Genomic DNA, 24,158 nt, shown 5'->3' on the forward strand with positions numbered 1-24,158 from the left:
AAATGGTAACAATAACCTGGTGTATGAGACAGCAAAAGAGACACTGATGTATAGAACAGTCTTATGGACTCTGTGGGAGAGGGAGAGGGTGGGAAGATTTGGGAGAATGGCATTGAAACATGTAAAATATCATGTATGAAACGAGTTGCCAGTCCAGGTTCGATGCACGATACTGGATGCTTGGGGCTAGTGCACTGGGACGACCCAGAGGGATGGTATGGGGAGGGAGGAGGGAGGAGGGTTCAGGATGGGGAACACATGTATGCCTGTGGCGGATTCATTTTGATATTTGGCAAAACTAATACAGTTATGTAAAGTTTAAAAATAAAATAAATTTAAAAAAATATCCCTTTACCAGTAGACAGAGTGTCAAAATAAAAGGGATGTATAAAATGACTCAACCTTTGAAAAGAATTACCTTTAAAACCTTCAGCTTGAAGCCAGTTTCTTCCTTGGCCCCTTTTCTCAGGGAAGCTCAGTGTAAAAAGAGCTTTCAGGACTTCCTCCCCACCTTCATTTTCTTCTTAAGGAGGAAAGTATTCTCCATCAAGGAGATGAAGAGTGAGTTTATAGTCAATTTTTTATATTCAGAGTTGATTTAATATGAGTTAGAATTTTTGGAACAAGACAGTACTACTAATTCTAACACTTTAAAGTATTAAAACCCATAAGCCTCCAACATGCATAATTCACATTCATGAGACAGCTTTTCTTAGCTTCCTAATTATTACTTCCTCCTACCTTTGGTATCATTGGCATCTATTTCATGTATGTCTTGGTTTTTTGTAATCTCTTCATCTGGGCGAAATAAGCTCCAGGAGACCTCAGGCATTTCTTAGTTTTGCTCTTCTGCTCCTAGGTATAAACACTTGGAAACATATCATTTCTGATTTGAAAACTCCTGACTGCCAATCCAGGGGGCTGGAGGGTGTGTTGAAACCCTCTGCCGCCACCCAGCTGTCTCTGCCTCAACATGAGGACAGCCGGTTTCAGCCTCACTTTCTTTTATGCTAGCTAGCCTTCTGACCCAGTGGTTTCCCATTTGACTCCTGCTGGAGGCTCTGGGGCTTCTGCCACTATTGTTACAGAGGATAGGAATCACTCAGAATTGTACATTTGGTCCTATGGATTATAATGTCTAAAAATCCAGACAACAACTTTCCCAGAATCAAGGGCATAGGTGCCATAATCTGTTGAACAGTGTTATGACTGAAATCAGCTACAGTGTTACCACCATTCTGTGTAAGCAGCATCCTGTGTAATAACTGGCTAGCCAGCAACCTAACATTCTGGGATTATTTGCTTCCCTTGAAACTTCTATCCAGAAATATCTGCACTGTAGTTTATCCCACAGAGCTGATTTCTCCTGGGTAATTCAGAGAAACATGTTTTTTTCCCCCTTCCAAACCTTGTTATCCAATGTACTGGTATAGGGGTACCCACAGGGATTAAAAAAAAATGGATTCCCAACACTTCTAACTGTTGGTGGGAATGTAAACTGGTATAATCACTATGGAGAACAGTATGGAGATCCCTTAAAAAACTAAAAATAGAGTTACCATAGGATCCCACAATTCTACTTCTGAGCATATATCCAGAAAAGACAAAAACTCTAACTTGAAAAGATAAATGCACCCTAATGCATGTATGGTAGCACTGTTTACAATAGCCAAGACATAGGAGCAACCTAAATGTCCATCAACAGATGAATAGATAAAAAAGATGGTACCAACACACAGTGGAATACTACTCAGTCATAAAAAAGAATGAATTAATGTCATGTGCAGCAACACGGATGAACCTAGAGATTATCATCCCAAGTGAAGTCAGGCAAAGACAAATATCATATGATATCACTTACAGGTGGAATCTAAAAAAAGGGATGTAAATGAACTTAGTTGCTGCTCAGTCGCTTCAGTCATGTCCGACTTTACGCGACCCCATAGATGGCAGCCCACCAGGCTCCTCTGTCCCTGGGATTCTCCAGGCAAGAACACTGGAGTGGGTTGCCATTTCCTCCTCCAATGCATGAAAGTGAAAAGCCAAAGTGAAGTTGCTCAGTCGTGTCCGACTCCTAGCGACCCCATGGACTGCAGCCTACCAGGCTCCTCCGTCCATGGGATATTCCCGGCAAGAGTACTGGAGTCGGGTGCCATTGCCTTCTCCAACAAAAGGGAAAGGGTATAGGGAAGGATAAATTAGGAGTTTGGAATTAACAGATACACATTACTGTATATAAAATAGATAACAAGAATCTACTGTATGGCACAGGGAACTATATGCTATATCTTATGATAACCTATAATAGAAAAGAATATAAAAAAGAACATATATAAAATATATATGTGAATCACTTTGCTGTACACTTGAAACTAATAAAACATGGTAAGTCAACCACATTTCAAATAAAAAGATTCCTAAACTCACTTGTAGCCAGGAAATGTAGACGAAAGAAACAAGATGCCATACCTCATATACATACGATTGGCAAATGTTTCAAAGTCGATATCTGTTACGCATGGCTGCATAACAAACGACTCCCCTTAAGATTCTTAGAATCTCTCTTACATAACAAAGAAGATCTAGGAGTTTAGTTCAGTTCAGTTCAGTCGCTCAGTCGTGTCTGACTCTTTGCGACTCTATGAATCGCAGCATGCCAGGCCTCCCTGTCCATCACCAACTCCCGGAATTCACTCAAACTCACGTCCATCGAGTCGGTGAGGCCATCCAGCCATCTCATCCTCTGTCATCCCCTTTTCCTCCTGCCCCTAATCCCTCCCAGCATCAGAGTCTTTTCCAATGAGTCAACTCCTCGTGTGAGTTTTTCAGCTTTAGCATCATTCTTTCCAAAGAACACCCAGGGCTGATCTCCTTTAGAATGGACTGGTTGGATCTCCTTGCAGTCCAAGGGACTCTCAAGAGTCTTCTCCAACACCACAGTCCAAAAGCATCAATTCTTCGGCCTTCAAATCTGACATCTCAAAATCAGAAAATGATCGTATAGCTGCATCCTTGAATTTGATGATTTACTTCAATATTTATTCTAAGACCAAATTTTATTGAAAACTCTCCAGATTTAATCTTTGCATTTTCTTACTTTGAGGGCCTTTTGCTTGGCTAGAAAGATTACTCTGGGCTCTCACATTTTCTGTAAATTCTTCTACAAAACTAAACAGTTCCTTCTGTAGCTCATCTATCTGGCTTCTTAAAACGACATTGTACACCCGTGGCAGATTCATGTCAATGTATGGCAAAACCAATACAATATTGTAAAGTAATTAGCCTCCAATAAATTAAGTAATTAAGAAAAAAACACATTGACCTGTTTTATCATAGGCATCAAGAAGAAGCCATCTGTCACCTTTAACTTTTTACCTGGGAATGTCCCCAACCAGATGTTACCAGATGTAGTGCGCCCTGTAGTTAATACTGGGAAGAACCTTGCATCTTCTGCTTGACAGAGACAGTAGAATCTGGCACCAGGATTAAATCAGAAAGGAGAAGTACATCCTAAACTAAGATTTTCATAATTCTAATCTCCTGGAGAAAACTCGGAAATTCTCCATTACTGTTGAGCACTGAACACCTGAAGACTTTGAGTTTGTGAATAATGCCTGCAGATAGATTTATCTTGCAAAACAGTAAAGTACGCAGAATCTTCGAGGAGCCAATATTTACTAAACAAATTTCACAGGAGTCATTAAAAACATTATGTGCAGTTAGGTAAATAGAAAAACAGTTTTTTAAAGTCTACTATCTTTTAATTACCTACTTTTTTTTTTTTTTTTTAAACAAAGGACTGCTTGAGGAACTTGGCTTGGAACCAGACAAAGAAGAGTAAGGCATAGGTGACTTCCCTGGTGGTCCAGTGGTTAAGACTCCGCCTTCCAATGCAGGGGGTGCAGGTTCTATCTTTGGTCAGGGTGCTGAGATCCCACAGGCCTCAAGGCCAAAAAACCAGATTGTGAAACAGAAACAATGTTGTAATAAATTCAATAAAGACTTTAAAAGTGAGGCATAACCCCTGCTTTCAAATTAGGTACTATTTCATAGAAGATAACTTAAACAAATATGTGATGACATACAGTTACATTCCAAGTAATCACTCAATTGCTTTTCCAATTGTTTTTATTACCATAGAGAGTCACATGTGAAATCTTTCTTAATACAGGACTACTGATGTTGAGAATATCCTATTTAAAAAATAAATCATTTGTGTTGAAAACAGATTTTTAGTGTGAATTTAATGGAATGTGAAGTCAAGTGGGCCTTAGGAAGCATCACTATGAACAAAGCTAGTGGAGATGATGGAATTCCCATTGAGCTATTTCAAATCCTAAAAGATGATGTTGTAAAAGTGCTGCACTTAATATGCCAGCAAATTTGGAAAACTCAGCAGTGGCCACGGGACTGGAGAAGGTCAGTTTTCATTCTACTCCCAAAGAAAGGCAATGCCAAAGAATTCTCAAACTACTGCACAATTGTACTCATCTCACATGCTAGTAAAGTAATGCTCAAAATTCTCCAAGCCAGGATTCAGCAATACATGAACTGGGAACTTCTAGATGTTCAAGCTGGTTTTAGAAAAGGCAGAGGAACCAGAGATCAAATTGCCAACATCTGCTAGATCATCGAAAAAACAGAGTTCTAGAAAAACATCTACTTCTGCTTTATTGACTATGCCAAAGCATTTGACTGTGTGGGTCACAATAAACTGTGTAAAATTCTTCAAGCAATGGGAATAGCAGGCCACCTGACCTGCCTCTTGAGAAATCTGTATGCAGGTCAGGAAGCAACAGTTAGAATTGGACATGGAACAACAGACTGGTTCCAAAGGAGAAGGAGTACGTCAAGGCTGTATATTGTCACTCTGCTTATTTAACTTATATGCAGAGTACATCATGAGAAATGCTGGGCTGGAGAAAGCACAAACTGGAATTAAGATTGCTGGGAGAAATATCAATAACCTCAGATATGCAGATGACACCACCCTGATGGCAGAAAGAGAAGAACTAAAGAGCCTCTTGATGAAAGTGAAAGAGGAGAGTGAAAAAGTTGGCTTAAAGCTCAACATTCAGAAAACTAAGATTATGGCATCCCATCCCATCACTTCATGTCAAATAGATGGAGAAACAGTGGAAACAGTGTCAGACTTTATTTTTTGGGGCTCCAAAATCACTGCAGATGGTGACTGCAGCCATGAAATTAAAAGACGCTTACTCCTTGGAAGAAAAGTTATGACTAACCTAGACAGCATATTAAAAAGCAGAGACATTACTTTGCCGACAAAGGTCTGTCTAGTCAAGGCTAAGGTTTTTCCAGTAGTTATGTATAGATGTGAGAGTTGGACTATAAAGAAAGCTGAGCACTGAAGAATTGATGCTTTTGAACTGTGGTGTTGGAGAAGACTCTTGAGAGTCCCTTGGACTGCAAGGAGATCCAACCAGTCCATCCTAAAGGAAATCAGTCCTGAGTGTTTATTGGAAGGACTTACATTGAAGCTGAAACTCCAATACTTTGGCCACCTGATGTGAAAAGCTGACTCATTTGAAAACACCCTGATGCTGGGAAAGACTGAAGGCGGGAGGAGAAGGGGACGACAGAGGATGAGATGGTTGGATGGCATCAACAACTCAATGGACACGAGTCTGAGTAAACTCTGGGAGTTGGTGATGGACAGGGAGGCCTGGTGTGCTGCAGTCCATGGGGTTGCAAAGAGTTGGACACGACTGAGCGACTGAATTGAACTGAATGCATACCATCTGGAAAAATAAATTCAGGAAAAAAGGAAATATTAAAAAAAATAAGGTAGTACATTGTACTTCTGAATGATTCTGTTTGGAAAAAATCAGGGTCTTGGGAAGCTATGCTACTTTATGCCTATTTCCTAATTCTGTTCTTTTGCTTTTGCCTGTAGTGACATGAGAGGAAAAGTGTGGGCTTTGAGGTTAGTAGATCCGGGTTCAAATCCTGGTTCTATCACTTATAAGCTGTGTGACATCAGGCGAGTCAGTGAATGTCTCTGTGTCTCAGCTTCTTCTTGGATAAAATGGAGTTGGTAAACTATGTCTCCAGCCCACAAGGCAGTGCCTGGCTGAGTGTCAGAACTCAACATTTATTAAACAGACAAACAGTGGAGTAATCTCAGAAATATTCCTGGCACACGGCTGACATGTAATGACAAATCTCCTCTGCACGGTTATTGCTGTGGTATCGGAGAAACTGTTTCTCCTTTGACTTATTTTCTCCAGATGACATCTGGGCCCTCCGTTACCAGCACCCTTCTTGGTCTCTGATGATCCAGGGTGGACTTGTGCTTCATACTCCTGACTTAGTTCTGGTGTTCTGTTACCATGGACTCCAGTATCGGTCCACAGCTTGAAGAGCTCGCTTAGTGTTCTTCTCCAGTTTTGAGCTGTTGCCATTCCAATGAGGTCAAATGAGAAGCTGAGGTGGGAGGGGCAGACTGTCAGGTTCGAGGATAGGATCTGTTTGACAGGGGTGTCTTATGTGGTTAAGTGACACAGGGACAATGATCAGAGCAGAGGTCGGAGAAGGGGAAGTGGGTGTGAGAACCTAGGTGAATGGTAGACGAGCGAGAGAAGTCACGGGGAGTCATCCTCTGCCAGCATTTGTCAAATTGCCATCTGCATTACCTGGATGGTCTTGCTTGATCCTGTTGCAATTTTGCAACAACATACGGTTACTCCTGATACTGCTGGGCAGACAGGGTTTTCTCCCATCCAGACAGTACTGATGAAAGAGGAAGTTTAGCAAGGGATACTATCCAGATTAAATACGCCTGAGAACACTGTGACTTTGTAGGGTGCTTCCAGGGATTCCTACTTTACAATGAATGTCTGAAACCCAGTGTGTCTTTTATCCCGGGGCAAGTGAAAACATAGGGCCATATGGAAAACAAGCTAACTATGTTGGAAAGAAACTCCAGGATATGAAATTGAGCTGCTGGTTTAGAAAGTAGCATCCTGTCTATGCATACAGTTTCTTTGTCCAAACACAGCTAAACAGGGCACATTTATGGGTTAATGACTTTCACAACGACTAAAGTTAACATTAGAATTTACCGTGTAGTGGGAAGCTTATATAGCTGTGTAAGAACTTACAGAGCCACCAAATAATTTTAGTAAACTGCTTATGGAAGGATATGCCTATACGGAGAGGGGAGGTCAGACCACAGACTCTCTTTAAGAAGCTGCCAACACACCTTGGACTCAAATGATAAGGTACCTGTGTGTTCTCTGAAGCCAGGATTGGGAAAATGAAAGAGTGTTTTGGCAGGCAAGTGGAGAAACTGATTTTTCTTCATAAAAGACATATTAAACAGTGGGGTTCTCTGGGGATTTTCTTGGAATTACTATTAGAGCTATATCTTCTCTTCCTCTCCAAATATAGCTCACTTTGATAAAGTTCGTCAACCAACTTCAATGTTAGTGAATGGATGGTTGTATACCTGTGAGTGGAATGATGATATCTTTTAAATCGAATTTTATATCCATTAGCCAGTGGTATTTAGTTTTCCTCCCCAAGATCTGGGATGGTGAAAGGTTTTAATTGCTTGATTTGGTGGCTTTGTCTTTGCAGCATTAACTTAAGTGTCTGCCTTCAACACAGACAGCTCCCTTAACGGCTGGAGCCACAAACATCCTTGATCCCATTGGGGGCATTCTGTTTTTAAATTGGGTGTATGTTTCCTCAGAGACATGATGAAATGGTTGTATTTTACGGTACAATTAGAAATAAACTTGCGCGTTGAGAGACTGAATACACAAATGGACAGTGGGCAGGCCACATATAAAAACAGAACTTTGATTCATAACCTGCAGTAACCTGCCCAAGAAATCAAACCTTCATCTATAATAAACAACTTAGGAAGCCAGCCTGCTAAATGTCAGACTTGGCAGGAAGTCAGTATCTCCAGTGAGCTAAAAAAAAACTTCATAATAGTCAGCCCCAAATAGTCAGAACTTGATTAATAATTGACAATTATCTTACCTAATTTTTGTCCCCACTTCCAATTTGGGACCAGCTAGAGAAAATAACAGGTTTCCCTGGTGGCTCGGGGGTAAAGAATCTGCCTGTAATGTAGGAGACATGGGTTTGATCCCTGGGTCGGGAGGAGCCCCTGGAGAAGGAAATGGCAACCCACTCCAGTATTCTTGCCTAGAGAATCCCATGGACGAAGGAGCCTGGTGGGCTACAGTCTATGGGGTCACAAGAGTCAGATATGCCTTAGCTACTAAACCACCCCCACCAGAGAAGATAAAAGATGTGACCCTAACCAGTGACTTACAATATACTGCTTCTAGTTGGCTGCCTAGGGCTTTTCAAGGCTTTGACAGCCGCCAATCAAGGCATCCTCAACCCTTCCCTTCTTCCCCACTGTAAAGCTCTCCCACTATCTACCTCCCTTTGAGTCTCTGCCACAGCATATGTGATGGTGGCTGACTCCCTTGCTATATAACAAGTTCAGAGTAAAGTCTTTTTCTCATTTGATTGGTTGTTAATTCCATAGCATGCGTGCGTGCTAAGTTGCTTCAGTCGTGTCCAACTCTTTGCGACACTATGAATTGTAGCCTGCCATCTTGTAGGCTTCTCTAAGGATACTGGAGTGGGTTGCCATGCCCTTCTTCAGGGGACCTTCGTGACCCAGGGATCAGATCCTTGTCTTTGGCGTCTACCTGCATTGGCAGGCGGGTTCTTTACCACTAGCGCCACCTAGCAGTGTGGCTTAAATACATTCTGTAGACCAACTGGTTCCCAAATTATCCAACTATCATTCATTCATCCATTCATTTAAGAAATATTTATCACAACCTTTAATATGAGCCATATTCCTTGCTAGGGGCAGAGGCAAATGAAAAAAGATGAGTCCCTGCCTTACAGGACATTAATTCGCTTGACAACTAAGGAGATGAACATGAACGACTCAGCAACCAGGTTGATGGGTGTTACTGTGCTGGGCAGTGTTCTTCAGAAAGTGTTATGCCAACTGCCGCTTCCATGATATAACTTCCAGGAAGTGTAAAGGGTTGAATGTTTTTAACAGCCGTAAACTTGAGGGGCATGAAGCTAAGTGGAGGAAGCCAGATTATAGAAAGACCAAACTTGCATGATTTCACTTACAGAATCTAAAAGAGCCAAACTCCTAGAAATGGAATGTGGAACGATAGTTGTCAGGGGCTGGAGGGAGGTGGAAATGGGGAGGTGTTGGTTCAGGTGTAGTTTCAGCTAGGCAAGACAAATTCTCTCTGGACATCTAATGTATGCAATGCGAATAGGGTTAATAATCCTGTTGTGTACTTGAAATATACTAATAGGGTAGATCTTCAGTGTTCCCACCAAGAAAGAGAGGAGGGGAGGAGGGGAAGGGGCAAGGGAAGCGGGGAAGTGTAGCTGTGTGAAGTCATGGATATGTTGACTGTGGTGATCATATACCAATGTATACATGTATCAAAATGTATACCTTAAAGGCATATAATTCATATTTGCCAATTATGCCTCAATAAAGAAGGGAAGAAAAGGGGGAAAAAAAAGGATTTCAAGCTCTACCAAGCCCACGGTTTCACAGATACTACTGCTTTATCTGTATCTGTCAAAATCTAGTCAGGAGATAAGTCACCCTTCTTTTAACAGGGGAAATTCAATATAAATAACTGTTAATGGGGTATTAAAAAGCCAAAAAGGCACAGAGAAAATACTAAAGGTTATCATGCAGGAAACTGCCACTCTTAGGGAAGAGGCTGTAATCGTTCAATTTTAAAAGCTTGGAGGACCCTGGAGAGCTGAAATACAAGATCCTCTGACAAGTAGCTGCTCAGTTAAAACCAGCGTCTCTGAGCTGTGAGTGGGGGATCCTGTGGGCCAGGGTACCAGATAGACATAAGAGGGCATCAAGTGTTACTGACAACTGTGACTGGAACGCCAGCCTCTGTTGGGGTGAAGAGGTATTGGGGGATGGGTGCGGTGGGCAAAGGAATAGGAAGCAAAGAGACAGAAAGAACTGAGCCCCTCCTCCTCCGGTAGCTTTGCTGTCTCCTTTGGGCTTCATCGGCAGATTCTAGTAAGGAGGCAGCTGGCAAAAAAGAAATGGGATTTGCAGAGGGCTTCCCTGATAGCTCAGTTGGTAAAGAATTTGTCTGCAATGCAGGAGACCCCAGTTCGATTCTTGGGTTGGGAAGATCCCCTGGAGAAGGGATAGGCTACCCACTCCAGTATTCTCAGGCTTCCCTTGTGGCTCAGCTAGTAAAGAATCTGCTTACGTGTGGGAGACCTGGGTTCGATCCCTGGGTTGGGAAGATCCCTTGGAGAAGGGAAAGGCTACCCACTCCAGTATTCTGGCCTGAATTCCATGGACTGTGTAGTCCATGGGGTTGCAGAGTCAGATACGACTGAGCGACTTTCATTTCACTTCTTCACTTAGCCCAGCATCAAAGCTGAATATAGAGCGTTTGAATCTGAGAAACAATAGGTTAGAATCTGCTACAATCCGTTGCGTGGGCCATTCAGCATTCACGTACACACATGCTTCTAAACATGATTAAACTTCCCAGAAGAACACTCCATTTCTCCCAAATGAATTGCAAACATCCTTTGTACAAAAGATGTTCTCACTCTCTTCTCCAAAATCTCAGTGGACATTGTATCTGTTTCTGGGAAACAGTCACACTATTCATCTTATCTCCTGTCAGTTATACCCAGACTTCGGTGAGACTCATCTGAATATTATCTCAAGGCTAAATAGCAAAGTTAACCCTCTTTAAAAAAATGGACACAATACTATGAGGAAGGAGAAATTAGCACACATACACACCAAGAAAGAAAATGTGTGAAACTGCTTGGTAACTTGTTTTTGTAATTGGTTGCAAGTTAATCGACTTCATTATTCCCCCTACACACTCCGTATTTCCTCTTTCCTCAGCCAGTATCTCAACTGCTCAGGGTTGACACCTGCTAGAGCGACCCAAGACTACAGAGTCTAAAGGGTTGAAATCTTTTTCACCTCTGAGGTTGCACTTTTCCACAATTATCCTTCAATTACAAATAAATTTAAGTTTTAAAAAGTGAAAAAAAAAACCTTATCACTGGACATGGAAGTGCTAAAAAACCAAGCCCTAGAGGAAGCGCCCTAGAGGAAGCTCTGCGTCTGACGTCCTTCTGCATCACCTATCGTGTAGTAACAACACAAACGTCCCTTTGTTCCCAAGATCACAAGCACCAGCCGGGAGAGTTAACGTTTCTTTGCCTGCTGGTTTAGTGGTAAAATGATCAGATTGTTTCAATTTCTGTCTTCTTGGGACCACTGTCGTCTTCCCTAGTGGAAACAAACCTTCCTTGGGAACCCAGAGCTCCAAACAAGAGATCAAAATTGAGGGGCAGGAAGCAAAATGTCTGCTTACTGGGTGTAGCAGTGAGAGGAGCTGTTCCCTTTGCCTCTACTGATTCCAGACGGTATGTTCTGACCATGGGGAGAGCAGAAGACCCATCTGAGTGCTCAGTGACTCAAAGCATCAGTTACATTTTGTAGGATAAGAGTGTCGTATCCCACCTAGGGCCCAGTGCGTCGCGCCTTCAGTAGACCACTGCACTGTCCTATTACGGTGCAGAGTATCATGAGGGTGGATGAGATGTTCCATAGATTCAGGGACTGTGGTGCCGGCCAAGCACCATGGGAGACTTCCAGCTCATGCCTCAGGATGTAGAGAGCAGGAAGGTGCGCCTTTCTCACCTTCACGATGAATTCAAACCCAAATTAACTTCAAAGTCACAACTTTTTTGTAACTCACCAGAGAACTGCGGTCACAGAGCAGTCTGAATCTAGGGAGACTCTGAGAGAGAGGAGGAAAGCACCTCTTTCAATTGCTAGAACATAATTAGATGAAATCAGTATTTCTCAGATGTCCTAGGTAAACATCTCCAGACGGACAGACACACATACACATTTAATTCCATGGGCCTCTCATTTACTATCTAGAATAAGGTTCAGATTAAGAGATGGTGTCCCTGGTTCGATCCCTGGGTGGGGAAGATCCCCTGGAGAAGAGAAAGGCTACCCACTCCAGTATTCTGGCCTGGAGAATTCTGTGGATAGTCCATGGAGTCACAAAGAGTTGGATACGACTGAGTGACTTGCACTTTCGAGAGGCAGTGTGGTTGGTGGTAAATTTTACTGGGTTGAACTATCAAAAATTGATCACTGTTTTTGGCCCATAAAAGTTTCAATTTAATATATCACCATATTCTAAGTTAATGGCTATTGGACATTACCAATTGGACAAAAGTTCCAATACTGAATTAGACTAAAATTATTTGATAAGACAACAAAAAAGTATATGAAAACAGGTATTTATTATAGAACCATGTCTAAAAATTAAGTAAAGGCTTAAACAACAAGAAAAAACATAATTCCACACATTGACATTGACTTTGTAGCATGAAAATACTTAGCCCGAAGAGGCAAGTTTGTTCTTGATGAATTAACAGATAATAAATTCTCATGACATGATTCCAAAATATACATATGAACTGACTTGACATGTTTATAAACATAAGGGCAATTTAAACACTGGTATTAGTTCTCACGAGTTCAATTTCAGGTCAGTGACTGGAGAGTTTTATTAAAAAAAAAAATCTGAGATAAAATATTCTTTAGGAAGCTACCACATACCTATGTACATTTGAAGATCAAGGGTTTAAAGTCCACTCTTGATGAACACCATTAAGCAAAGGATGTATAACATCCATCACATGTTTGTTCCAAAAACAGCATGTTTCCAAAAGTATACATTTCTTTACAAATAAACATTACGCCATTAATAACTATAGAGGAACCTACAGAGTTGAGTTCCAAAATATGCTCTCATCCCTGAGCTATATCTTAAGGCCTACACTTTAATCTTGGGGCTTTAAGAACATCTTCTTTGCTTTAACTGGTTTTATGTCTCCATTTTCATCTTCTTCGTAAATGGCACGGTCTCTTTTCTTGGCAAACTTTTTCCCAATTGTCCCCACCAAGGTCTCATATCTGTTAAGATGATAAAACGGAACAAGTTTAGTTTCAAATAAAAAAGGAATCAAAACTTGTCAAGACTATCAAATCAAATACACAACAAAGAATAAGAAAAACCAAAACGATGATTAAAAGAAATAATCTGATTCAAAATTCATGAATTTCTCTGTGAACAATTTTTTTTTTTTTGGTTTTGCATTATCCTAATAAATTAAGATGTATATTTTAAAATATGTATTAGAAGCAGCACTAGAAATTAGCCCTCAGCTGCCAGCCTGTGACAGGTATGAATCCACCCCAGGTCATGTTAGAAAAAGCAGGAAGTCCCCTTTCTGCTGGGGTTACTCCCTTCAAAGGCAGGGCAGACCATCACTGGGCGGAAGGAGTGTAAGCGTGAGTCAGTGAATGCTGGGCTCAGATTATAAACCTGGTCTAAGGTAACACTTACCTTCTAGCCATTTCTTCATCTGACACATCGAGCTCCACTGTTTGCTCTTCAGCTTCTTCTGCTTTGTTCTTAGCGTTCATCTGAAGCATTAATTTCTGAAAAAAACACAACGGTGGTGACTAGCAGAGTCAGAAAAAGCTTGTTAAAATAACTAGTGCCAGACACATTTGAAGGTAGAGACACAGAATCCACAGCATCTACAGGACTAGCCAAAACTTACTAAGGGAGTCTCTGTAAAATTTAACCAACTTTACTCCACAATATGTTGATATAAGCCAGCTCTGAATTAAAAAAATAATAAGACAAAGCCTCACTAGATTAGACTTACTGTTAACGAGTTTAACCTGTAATTTAGATCAGAAACGTACTAGTTACTTCTGTCTAAAGCAGGCACACTGCGAACACACTGTAGTGAGTGGGGAAAGGAGGAGTAAACTTCATGCATCCTCTGAACTTCCCACTTTTGAGCCAAATGTGAGAAACACTACAGTCTGGAGTAATTTTAAACGCAGCTTGGGTGGTAGCTGGGGAACGAGAGGAGCGAAGTGCTGGAAGGCCAGCACTGGTGTAACGGTGGGGGCCTCCTCACCCCTAAACATGCGGGTGAATAACACACTGATGTCCACATGATGTCTGCATGCCATGCATCTTTCCTTGGCTTCTTTTTCTCACATTAATGTTTTCTTGATAGGTATCCACCGACAGACTTAAAAACAATATCCTCTTTACCAGAAAGGTGGGACCAGGAAAGGAAAGCAGAAATCACTTTTGCCTAGCTTTTCCAACGTTTAAAGGACTGAAGATGAAGCAGTCTCAGTACAAGCTCTGTGGGGGCACAGCCTTTGGTTCCCTGCTGCACTTCCAGTGCCTCCACAGGGCTGACGCACCACAGGTACACAGTAACTATTTACGGAATAAACCCCACGGAAGGCATCCCCAGAAACACACAGATACTATGAAATGTGTCCTAAGTACATCCTGCTTGTAATAAAGTCAGTGCCCAAGTTGGTATCATTCTTTTTATAGCCAGGTACACTGAACTTTTCTCACAATTTACGACAGCTCAGACCTGCATGACCAACAGTTCAAAACCTTTTCCCAGAGAGAATATATTAAGTGTTATAGAGTGCTGGTAATTAAAGTCACTTTCTAATAACGTCCCACATCAAATCTGGAGGGTCAGATCAACACTATTTCCCACTGCATCACTTTGGAGTCCTTGCACCCAATACCCTAGTCTCTGGGCATCAATCGCTCATCATCTTTGCTATCTTTTTTAATCTTTTACCCCATTGCTCTCATTCTCTTCCTAATCTAAAGCTTTCAGCAGGCCAGAACAGGAGATATATTAAAAACAAACACTTCTAGTGTTGATTTTGTGTAAAGTCGATTTTACCACCTTAATTAGCACACCCACTCAAAAAAAGGAGACAAAGGAAAATCAACCTGCATTCTTTATAAATAAACACTGGTGTTTAGTTTGGCTAACTGTGGTTGCTCCAGGCGTCCTTTGAGAACCAGTTTTCAACCAGGGATGATTCTGCTCACCGAGGGGCCCCTGGCAATGTCTACATAATGTCTGGACACAGTTCAGGTTGTCACAGCAGGAGTGTATATGTGTGTGTCTAGTGGGTAGGGGGCAGAAGTCAGGGATATTGCTCAACATCCCACAGTGCACAGGAAAGCCCCCACCGCAAAGGCAATTCTAGCCCCAGTGTCAACAGTCCCAGGGCTAAGAAACCACAGCTTCATGAGATAGTTACCAAACAAAAGCTTTGTATCACAAACCTCCATGTGGTTGGCTAACTACTGATAGGAGAGCTTTCAGTATCTGAGCCAGAGTTCTAATAATTATTTGTTAAATGAACAAATCTGTGCTTCTCTACAAACCCGAGGCAGGAAGATTAAAATAAACAGCTCAGTTACAAGGTGAATACTTCCTTTGAAGACAAACTTTCTAAAGAATCATTTACAAATCTATTTATAAGCTTGGATTAAAAGCTGTCCATTAAAAAGTCAAATTATTCAATTTTTAAGTTACCCTTTTTCCATTAGAAAAGACAGATTTATAGATGCCAGAAAATAATTTTTCATAATGGCAGCAAATGAATACAATCCTGACATTCCTGTAGAAGACCCGAGCTAAAATCCTAACACTTACAGTGGCACTGTCAGGGACTGTATACTGCTAAATTAAATCACCTACTCAATTCTAACATAAAACTAGACTGCAATGCCTGCGATTTCTTTAAATAGCTATGGCAATATTTCAGGACTTGTTATTTTCTATATAATGAGGCGAAATGGTATCTGTTGTGAAAAAACCTAAACCCAATCATTAGCAGAAAGAATTCAATTGGAAAAATTTTAAATCTGAAGCAATTATATTTAATACCTCAACCTCAGGATTAAATCCTCTGAATGACATTCTTCCATAGAGAAGATCTTCACACAACAAGAAACTCTGCTCTTCTATAATGAAACTCCTAAATGAGAAAATAAACCTGTATTAACAGCATGTCTACTTGTAGCAAAGCACAGCAAATAAAAGTCAAGATTTCAAATGAAAAATAGATCTTATGGTTCTCAGTGGAATCAAGGAAACATACACTAAGCTTTCTAACCTAAGGTTAGAGATAAAAACAGATTGCTTTGGTCAACAAAAGCACTGTGAGGCAAGAACACAGAGCACCTGAATTTTCCAAACGTAAAGTGAAGTTTCCTTGATGTTTATGCTCCCCACCCAAGTTTTTTATTAAATTTGCAAAAATCAGTGTCATAGGTAGCTTTAAGTGAGTGTCTAAGTTGGAGCTCTCAGCTATAAATAACGACGACTGATGTTGGATGACTTAAGCAGAGAAGTGATTTACTCTAAGGACACAGGGTATCTTACAGACACTGGGAGAGCCGGATGAGTGGGACTGGAAAATGAGCAGAAATAAGAGTGGCTAGGTGGCTGACCTCACACCAAAATCATCCAAGTAAAAACGGCGCTGCTACTGAGAGGGTTCAACACTGGACACCACAGAGGGCATCCAGATGCAGGTGTGGATGTTTCAGTGTCCGAAGGGATTCTCCCACGAGTCACCAGTGCATAACCCCCATCCCAAGTGAGCACATCTGACGACAGCACATGTTCTCCTGAACGTTTTGTTCAGCATTTCTCATAAACTTGAGATTCCCTTTCAACTGGCCAGTCTGGTTTCTTGTAGAGTGCAGGTGATAAAACATCACGAACGTCTCAAGTAAATCACCTCCCTCAGGAAAGCACCATACATATGCATTTAAGTCTTCACTTAAGTCAAAAGATGGACCCAAATGCCAGCAAAGGATTTGCAGAAAGACCACTGGCCCCTCAGAGGGCTTTCTCATGCGTTTCTATTGACTCAATAACATTAGTGTGAAAAGGTGGTTTGTTATCAACAAGCATAGTTTCAATGATGAGGGACACTCATGGAGCTAGCAAATAAGGGAAATATTCCAAAATATAGCTGAAAACATTCTGTATTTTAATTTTCCTGCTTTCATTAATCAGAATCCATGACTTTAGAGCTAAAACATATCCAGGAAATTATCAATTTTGTCAATTATTGCAGATGACAAACTACTGCTCAGGAAAAAACAGACACACCTGCCTAGGGCCACGAATAACGAGCACTGCAAAACAGGGCAAAAACTCACTGCTGGGGAGCTAGTCTCTGTGGGTCTCCTTCATTTCCACATGCCTGTGAGTGAGGCCCTAGATGTGCTTTCGTTCTTTTCAAGGATACACGCGCAGTGCAAAGCTTTGAAAGGCTGAGCGGCTGTCTCCCTTCTCCTGTTGGAGCAATACACAGACTTGCTTTAAGGCTCAAAATAAGGATACTGCCTCCCCTGGGGCCAAAGGCAAGTCTGTCTGCAGTTCAGTATCAAAGACTCGGGGCTCCTAAGCTCAGGACTTCTCTGTTCTGATGTTAACCTACTGCGGGTACCATGTCATGCTCCCTGGGATAAGAGGAAATGATGCCAACGTGATGCTCAAGCTGCTTGCTGTGCTGTGGGTAATGAAAGTCCTGTCTCTGACTCAGAGCTCTCCTGCCTTCCACCAGTATCCGTGAAACTGTAGCAGGCTGACTTGTTAGTTTGCAAGTAGGGTCAATCTCAGACCTCACAGTTCTCGAAGTTCACCAGGCCACAATACATAAGCACAAGAAGCACAGTAGCCAAAAATACTTTTTAAACATCATCCTGTGGCAGGCGAGTCATTAAACTGGCTGTACTCACATCCTCTAAAACACAGCACATCCTTTGGAGAAAAACAACATGGCAACAACAGAGCAAAATCTCTGATCTGGTAACTTCCACTTCTATACTAAGTATCAGGTTCCCTGGTAATACTCTGAGACAGAGCTCTGCACAGAAGTTTCACTGGGGAGTGCTGGCTGGAAGACACCCCTCTACGGAAGTGAGGGCTGCAAGACTGGGCTGAGGGAGAAGCTGACTTGCAGCGTGGCTATACCAAGACCTCAGCCCCTACAGGGAGCTCCAGACTTAGGAAGCTCTGCAGCTGTTTCAAGCTGAGGCAAAGCAAGCAGGTCTTAATCCACCTACATAGCCTGGTGACTGGCTAAGGGAGGCATGCACTCTGAATAGTCCTAATGGTCATCACTGAGCTATAGTCCAATATAGCTGAATAGCAACCTCTAGACTCCCAGAGCATATACACAACGAAATCTCCAGTTTCAGGGAGATCAGTAACCCTTTGGAATAATTCAGATGGTACTACCAAGTAAAGGTTCACAAACACAAATGAGCAGAAAGAGTGGTTGAATTTCCTAATACTTAAATATAAGGAATCACATATACTGCTAACACTTTGTGCTTTATGCCTAGCACTGTGGTCACTGCTTCACATGTATTACCTCATTTACTTCTCATCACACCCAATATACCAATGACAAGAGACAGGTTGAATAACTTGTCTAAGATCACAAGTAAGCAAGTGGCAGAGGTGGGCATCAAACCCAGGTCTGTCTGTCTCCGGAGCCCATGCACTAAATTAGCCAATCCATCCCACTGTCTGGGGTGTTAAAGCACACACACCTCAGGGCCATGTCATCCATTTGCCCTTCCAGGTCTACTTCTCACCCCCCATAGCCCCCACCATCAGTGCCTTGGGAAGCTGCTCTGAATGTAACACATGGAACAGCTTCCTTCCATAGGCTTACCTGGGCTGGCTGTGCCCTCAGATAAAGATGGCAACTCTTGCAACATGCTCCCTCCACACAGCCCGTCTTCAGATTCAGTAACCACTCCATCCCCTTGACCCTCCAGGCCTGGGGAAATTATTTCTACTACACAAACCACTGAGGTGCTGCACTGTCCACAGCTGCTTCCCCACCTCTGCCCACACTTTGGTGGTCTCTGTTATACGCTCCTCAAATTACCCAACTTGACAGCTTCATCTCTTCCAGCTCATGTCCCAAACTGATCTTCATTTCTAAACATAAACATGACACTGAATGATGGCAAAAGGTTATTATTAATATTTACTGCTATGATCTGAAAGTTCATGTCCCCCCACAAATTCATATATTGAAATCCTAACCCCCAAAGATGAGGATATTAGGAGGTGAGGCCTTGGGAAGGTGCTTAAGTCATGAGTGTGGGACCCTCAGGAATGGGTTTAGGGCCTTAGGAAAGACCCACAGAGATCCTCAGCCACTTCTACCAGGTGAGGATACAGCAAGAAGGTGCTGGCTCTGAGCCAGGAAGAGGACCACCATCAAAACATGACCAGGCTGATATCCTGATCTTGGACTTCCAGCTTCCAGAGCTGTGACAAATACATTTACGTTGTTTATAAGCTACACAGTCTGTGGTATTTTGTTACAGAACCTGAACAGACTATGTCACATACCTCCCTAGGAAAGGAATCTAAAGGTCATTTTCCTGGGACTAATACGCTATGTTGGGGGGAAAAAAAAAGAATACTGAAAACAAGATACAAACGGTCTTGCTTTTCATTAAAAATAAGTAACAAAACATCTGGAATACTCTTGAGCAAGTTTAGCCAAGGCATAAAATTAAATTATACCTCCCTACCAGTAACAATCCCTTTCCTACCAACCCCTGCTTCCAAATCCATACCACCTTCAGCATCATCTGCTCCTTCCTCACTGACATCTTGCCTCCTCTGAGAAGCAAGAGAAAAGCAAGTTGAGAAGTAAGCAGAAAAAACAAAGTACTTTCCTTCCATCCCTCCTGGTGGGACATACTTTCTATCTTTAGAGAAGGACGTTCAAATTCCCAAGAAAGATCTAGAGAAGATCAGCCAAGTAAACAATGGACAACAACTGTGTTAGACATAAAAAAATAAATTATAAGGTATGGAAAGGGAAAACATAAGTGTGTCTGAAGACAATAAGCAGCATCTCTAGTGAGAAACCTATACGCAGGTCAGGAAGCAACAGTTAGAACTGGACATGGAACAACAGACTGGTTCCAAATAGGAAAAGAAGTATGTCAAGGCTGTATATTGTCACCCTGCTTATTTAACTTATATGCAGAGTACATCATGAGAAACACTGTGCTGGAAGAAGCACAAGCTGGAATAACCTCAGATATGCAGATGACATCACTCTTATGGCAGAAAGTGAAGGGGAACTTAAAAGCCTCTTGATGAAGGTGAAAAGAGGAGAGTGAAAAGGTTGGCTAAAAGCTCAACATTCAGAAAACGAAGATCATGGCATCTGGGCCCATCACTTCATGGGAAATAGATGGGGAAACAGTGGAAACATTGTCAGACTTTATTTTTTTGGGCTCCAAAATCACTGCAGATGGTGACTGCAGCCATGAAATTAAAAGATGCTTACTCCTTGGAAGAAAAGTTATGACCAACCTAGATAGCATATTCAAAAGCAGAGACATTACTTTGCCAACAAAGGTCCATCTAGTCAAGGCTATGGTTTTTCCAGTGGTCATGTATGGATGTGAGAGTTGGACTATAAAGAAAGCTGAGTGCCGAAGAATTGATGCTTTTGAACTGTGGTGTTGGAGAAGACTCTTGAGAGTTCCTTGGACTGCAGGAGATCCAACCAGTCCATTCTGAAGGAAATCAGCCCTGGGATTTCTTTGGAAGGAATGATGCTAAAGCTGAAACTCCAGTACTTTGGCCACCTCATTCGAAAAGCTGACTCATTGGAAAAGACTCTGATGCTGGGAGGGATTAGGGGCAGAAGGAGAAGGGGACAACAGAAGATGAGATGGCTGGATGGCATCACCGACTCGATGGACGTGAGTTTGAGTGAAATCTGGGAGTCGGTGATGGACAGGGAAGCCTGGCATGCTGTGATTCATGGGGTCGCAAAGAGTAGGATACGACTGAGCCTGAACTGAACTGAACTAGTCATTTGATAAAACTTAAGTAAAACTACTATACCACAGAGGCTATCAAGGTAAGAAAAGAATCAAGGAGGAATGATAAACAGCTTTCAGAAACATTTAGAAAAGTTAACTAATGATGTGAATCATCACTCCTTCATTAAAAATTTATCATGCATCAACCAAGCTTAGAGGTGGAAGAGAAATGATCTAGTGTGTTATCCTGTTTCAGTAATAACTATCTGGTGACCCTCAGCAATTTACCCTCCCTTAAGCTTCAGTTTCCTCAACCATAAAATGGGTGGAATGATGTTAGCCAGCTCTCAAGTTTGCTGTGAGGATTAAATAATTAAGAGACATAAGGTGCTTTGCCCAGTTCCTAGTATATACACTAAAGACTCAATACATGTTAGCTAAGATGACTGGTATTATCAGTAAAAATTAAAAAGAAAACAAATAAAACACTCTTGACTTTACAAAGCTCAATCTATGGAGAACTCTGTTACTGAAACAAAACTGGAGAGACGTGAAGTACACATATAATCTTCAGAACTTAATACAATAGACAGCACATTGCAGATTTTCTTAGAAGGTCCCCAGCTATCACCAGAGACATATGGCTTAGATTCCTTTATTCTAAATAAGGAATGTAAAAAAAGAACAATGTTATAAATGATGGCAAGCATCAATAAAAACATATAAATGCAAGTAGAACTCTTATAGACTTAATGATTAAAAAAAAATATTTGCAGGGCTAACTCAAGAAACTGAACAGGTATCAGTTCATGGGTTTTATGTCACTGGAATGATGAATCATATTTACAGGCATGTGAACGTCCAACGTATCATAAAAAACCTACTCTTTCTCTTTCAGCTCAGGCAAATCCAAGTACCAGTGCTCTTCACTAATGATTTTCTTTTCTTCCTCTTCTAGTTGTTTCTTGGTTTCCGAGTCCAGTCCCCTTTGCATGAACTGTCAAAACATAATAAAATCAGAGTCAGCAACTATTTTCCCCAACAACCTCATTTCTCTGGGAATCCCATCTCAAGGGTGGGGACGGGGTGACCAAGCAGCTTAGCTGACCAAGACAAGAGGACTTCCAGTACACTAGAAAATAAACAGTTCAGTTCAGTCACTCAGTTGTGTCCGACTCTTTGCGACCCCATGAATTGCAGCACGCCAGGCCTCCCTGTCCATCAGCATCTCCCGGAGTTCACTCAAACTCACGTCCATCGAGTCGGTGATGCCATCCAGCCATCTTATCCTCTGTCGTCCCCTTTTCCTCCTGCCCCCAATCCCTCCCAGCATCAGTCTTTACAGTACTAAATCCTCAACCCTCTCATTCTTGCTCTATATTTAGCTCTGGCTGAACAGCTACACTAGATAAGGAAACCTAAAGCAGCTGCTCCCTTGCTTCTCATAGGATACCCCACTTTATCTGTATACTCTGTCTCCCGCTGTTCTGCCAGAAGGCTTTTTGTTGGCAATGGCCAAACTTGCCAGAGAAGCTGGGTAATTGTTTCTGTCTCTTTTGCTTCAAGTGTCCAGTTGAGTGTTCCCAAACCACCCAAGCAGGGGTAGATAACTTTTAAGTTAACTTCTTCCTTCACAATTACAGAGTCAGATTGTTGGTCTGAGCCCTAAGCAGCCAGCATACCTTCATTTGACTTATTTCAAGACTAAAACAACTGCTAAAATCTTCCCAATGCCTGCTTTGCCAATATACTTCCCTGAAATTTATATGATTACACACCATAAGGAAAGAACCCCCTCTGTTTACTGAAGATCCAAATTTTGCTAATATGTATCAAAGAAGTACTTCAAAAATGATTAATTACACTACTACTCACCCTCCGCCCTCACTCACCCTATCCATCCCAGGTTATACTCCAGCTCAACTCCACTCAGGTCTTGCACATGCCATGTACTCTCCAATGTTTCAAAACATTATTTATGCCCTGCTTCCCTTCACTGCAAATTGCATTATTCTGTAAACAAGACATTTAGCAGTTTGCATCTAGATAGTGGTGTTCAGTGACAAGCAGTACAGAGTAGTACTGATAAGTAAGAGCAGGGGCTTCAGAGCCAGACTGCCTGAGTTTAAGCCCTGTCTACACTTATGTATAAACTGTGTAACTTTGGGCAAGTTACCTACTTCTTGTTTCAGGTGCCTTGGCTGTGAGAGAGGGACAATAACCGTACCCACCTCAATAGGTTATTATGTGGCTTTCCCGCCTTGTAATATGCAAACCACTCAGTGTCTAGCACATAGAGCTAGAAATGTTCGCTAATACTGTTACTTAAGTTTTAAGGCTTACATGTTTCTCCTGTATTAATTCCTGTTTTCATTTTATCTACCCTTGTCCGCACACCTCATCTGAAAATCAATTTTGTTTGAAGTTGGTGACATAACTTCACTTTCACCTCAACTGTTAAAATTCTCTCTGTTCCCACCACCACTGAAATCCTTCACCCAGATCATCAGTCCTAGCTGGTCGTTATGACTGCAGTTTTGTCGGGTCTTTCTGTCAGCAATGTATTCTCCACAGGACAGTGAAAGTAAGGGTGAAAACTTAAGCACAGCTCGTGATACTCGCCCCGGCGCTCAATCGCTTCCCAATGCTCACAAGATAAAGAAAAAAAATTCCTAATCTGCCCTAAAATTCCTTCCTTGCATGCTGTGATTATTGGCTTCTTTTCCAGGCCCATTTCTTGCTACTTGCCTTCCAGACAGACTGAATGACCTTTAGTTCTCTGAAACTACGGATTTGGGGTGGAGGGTTGCCTCACCAACTTCTGAACTCGCTTCTCCCCCAGTCTGTGACGCTCTGTCCCCCACCCTCCCACCTACCCTTCAGTGTCTACTAGATGCCACTACCCGCAAAAGCCCAAGTAAGTTCCAGGGGCTTCCGGCGCTTCTAGCACCACTGCGCTGAGTACACTATATTTTAAGTGCCTGCTTACGCGTCTGTCTCTCCTATCCGACCGCCGGTTTTAAGAAAGAATCCGCCGAAATTTATAATCCAGTTCCCGGTGCCTACAACAGAGCAGGCGCTGCTCAGTGAATGAATGAAGGCGACAGCTGTAGGTCCTCCGGGGCTTCTCTAATGCCCTCGTACGCCCGCCGCCTAGGCTCCAGCCAGGTCGGAAAGACTGGGTATCCCCACCGCCCAACCCGCCTCCCTCGCGTCCCCGCACCTTCATGCGCAGCAAGTTCTTGGACAACTTAGTTTTGCGCTCGGCCGCCATACTGACTCCCACCGGGCGCCGCGGTCTGCAACTGGACCCACCGCGCATGCGCGTTTCTGCGTGTGCGTCGG

At 42.2% G+C, this 24,158-nt stretch overlaps 1 protein-coding gene across 1 annotated transcript; it reads right to left on the minus strand.

Moving 5' to 3' along the window:
- Positions 1-12,348: 12,348 nt before the first annotated feature.
- Positions 12,349-24,143, minus strand: MPHOSPH6 (M-phase phosphoprotein 6). The gene is made up of 5 exons (XM_010850807.1): positions 24,037-24,143; positions 21,698-21,810; positions 15,871-15,961; positions 13,476-13,570; positions 12,349-13,042 (listed from the first exon to the last, which is right to left on the minus strand). The coding sequence occupies exons 1-5, from the start codon at positions 24,133-24,135 to the stop codon at positions 12,910-12,912; spliced, it is 531 nt and encodes a 176-aa protein (XP_010849109.1). The 5' UTR covers positions 24,136-24,143; the 3' UTR covers positions 12,349-12,909.
- Between the last annotated feature and the right edge of the window lie 15 nt (positions 24,144-24,158).

The sequence above is a fragment of the Bison bison genome, unplaced genomic scaffold (assembly GCF_000754665.1).
Source record: "Bison bison bison isolate TAMUID 2011002044 unplaced genomic scaffold, Bison_UMD1.0 scf7180017864295, whole genome shotgun sequence".
Classification (NCBI taxonomy): domain Eukaryota; kingdom Metazoa; phylum Chordata; class Mammalia; order Artiodactyla; family Bovidae; genus Bison; species Bison bison.

What these genes read in the sequence shown, in the direction of transcription:
- MPHOSPH6 (XM_010850807.1), bottom strand. Translation starts at nt 24,135, where the DNA reads ATGCGCGGTGGGTCCAGTTGCAGACCGCGGCGCCCGGTGGGAGTCAGT. An exon ending in CCTGAGCTGAAAGAGAAAGA is followed by an intron (nt 15,962 to 21,697) that starts GTAGGTTTTTTA and finishes TTTCTCATTTAG; the next exon opens with GAGTTTCATTATAGAAGAGC. An exon ending in GATGAAGAAATGGCTAGAAG is followed by an intron (nt 13,043 to 13,475) that starts GTAAGTGTTACC and finishes TCATCTTAACAG; the next exon opens with ATATGAGACCTTGGTGGGGA.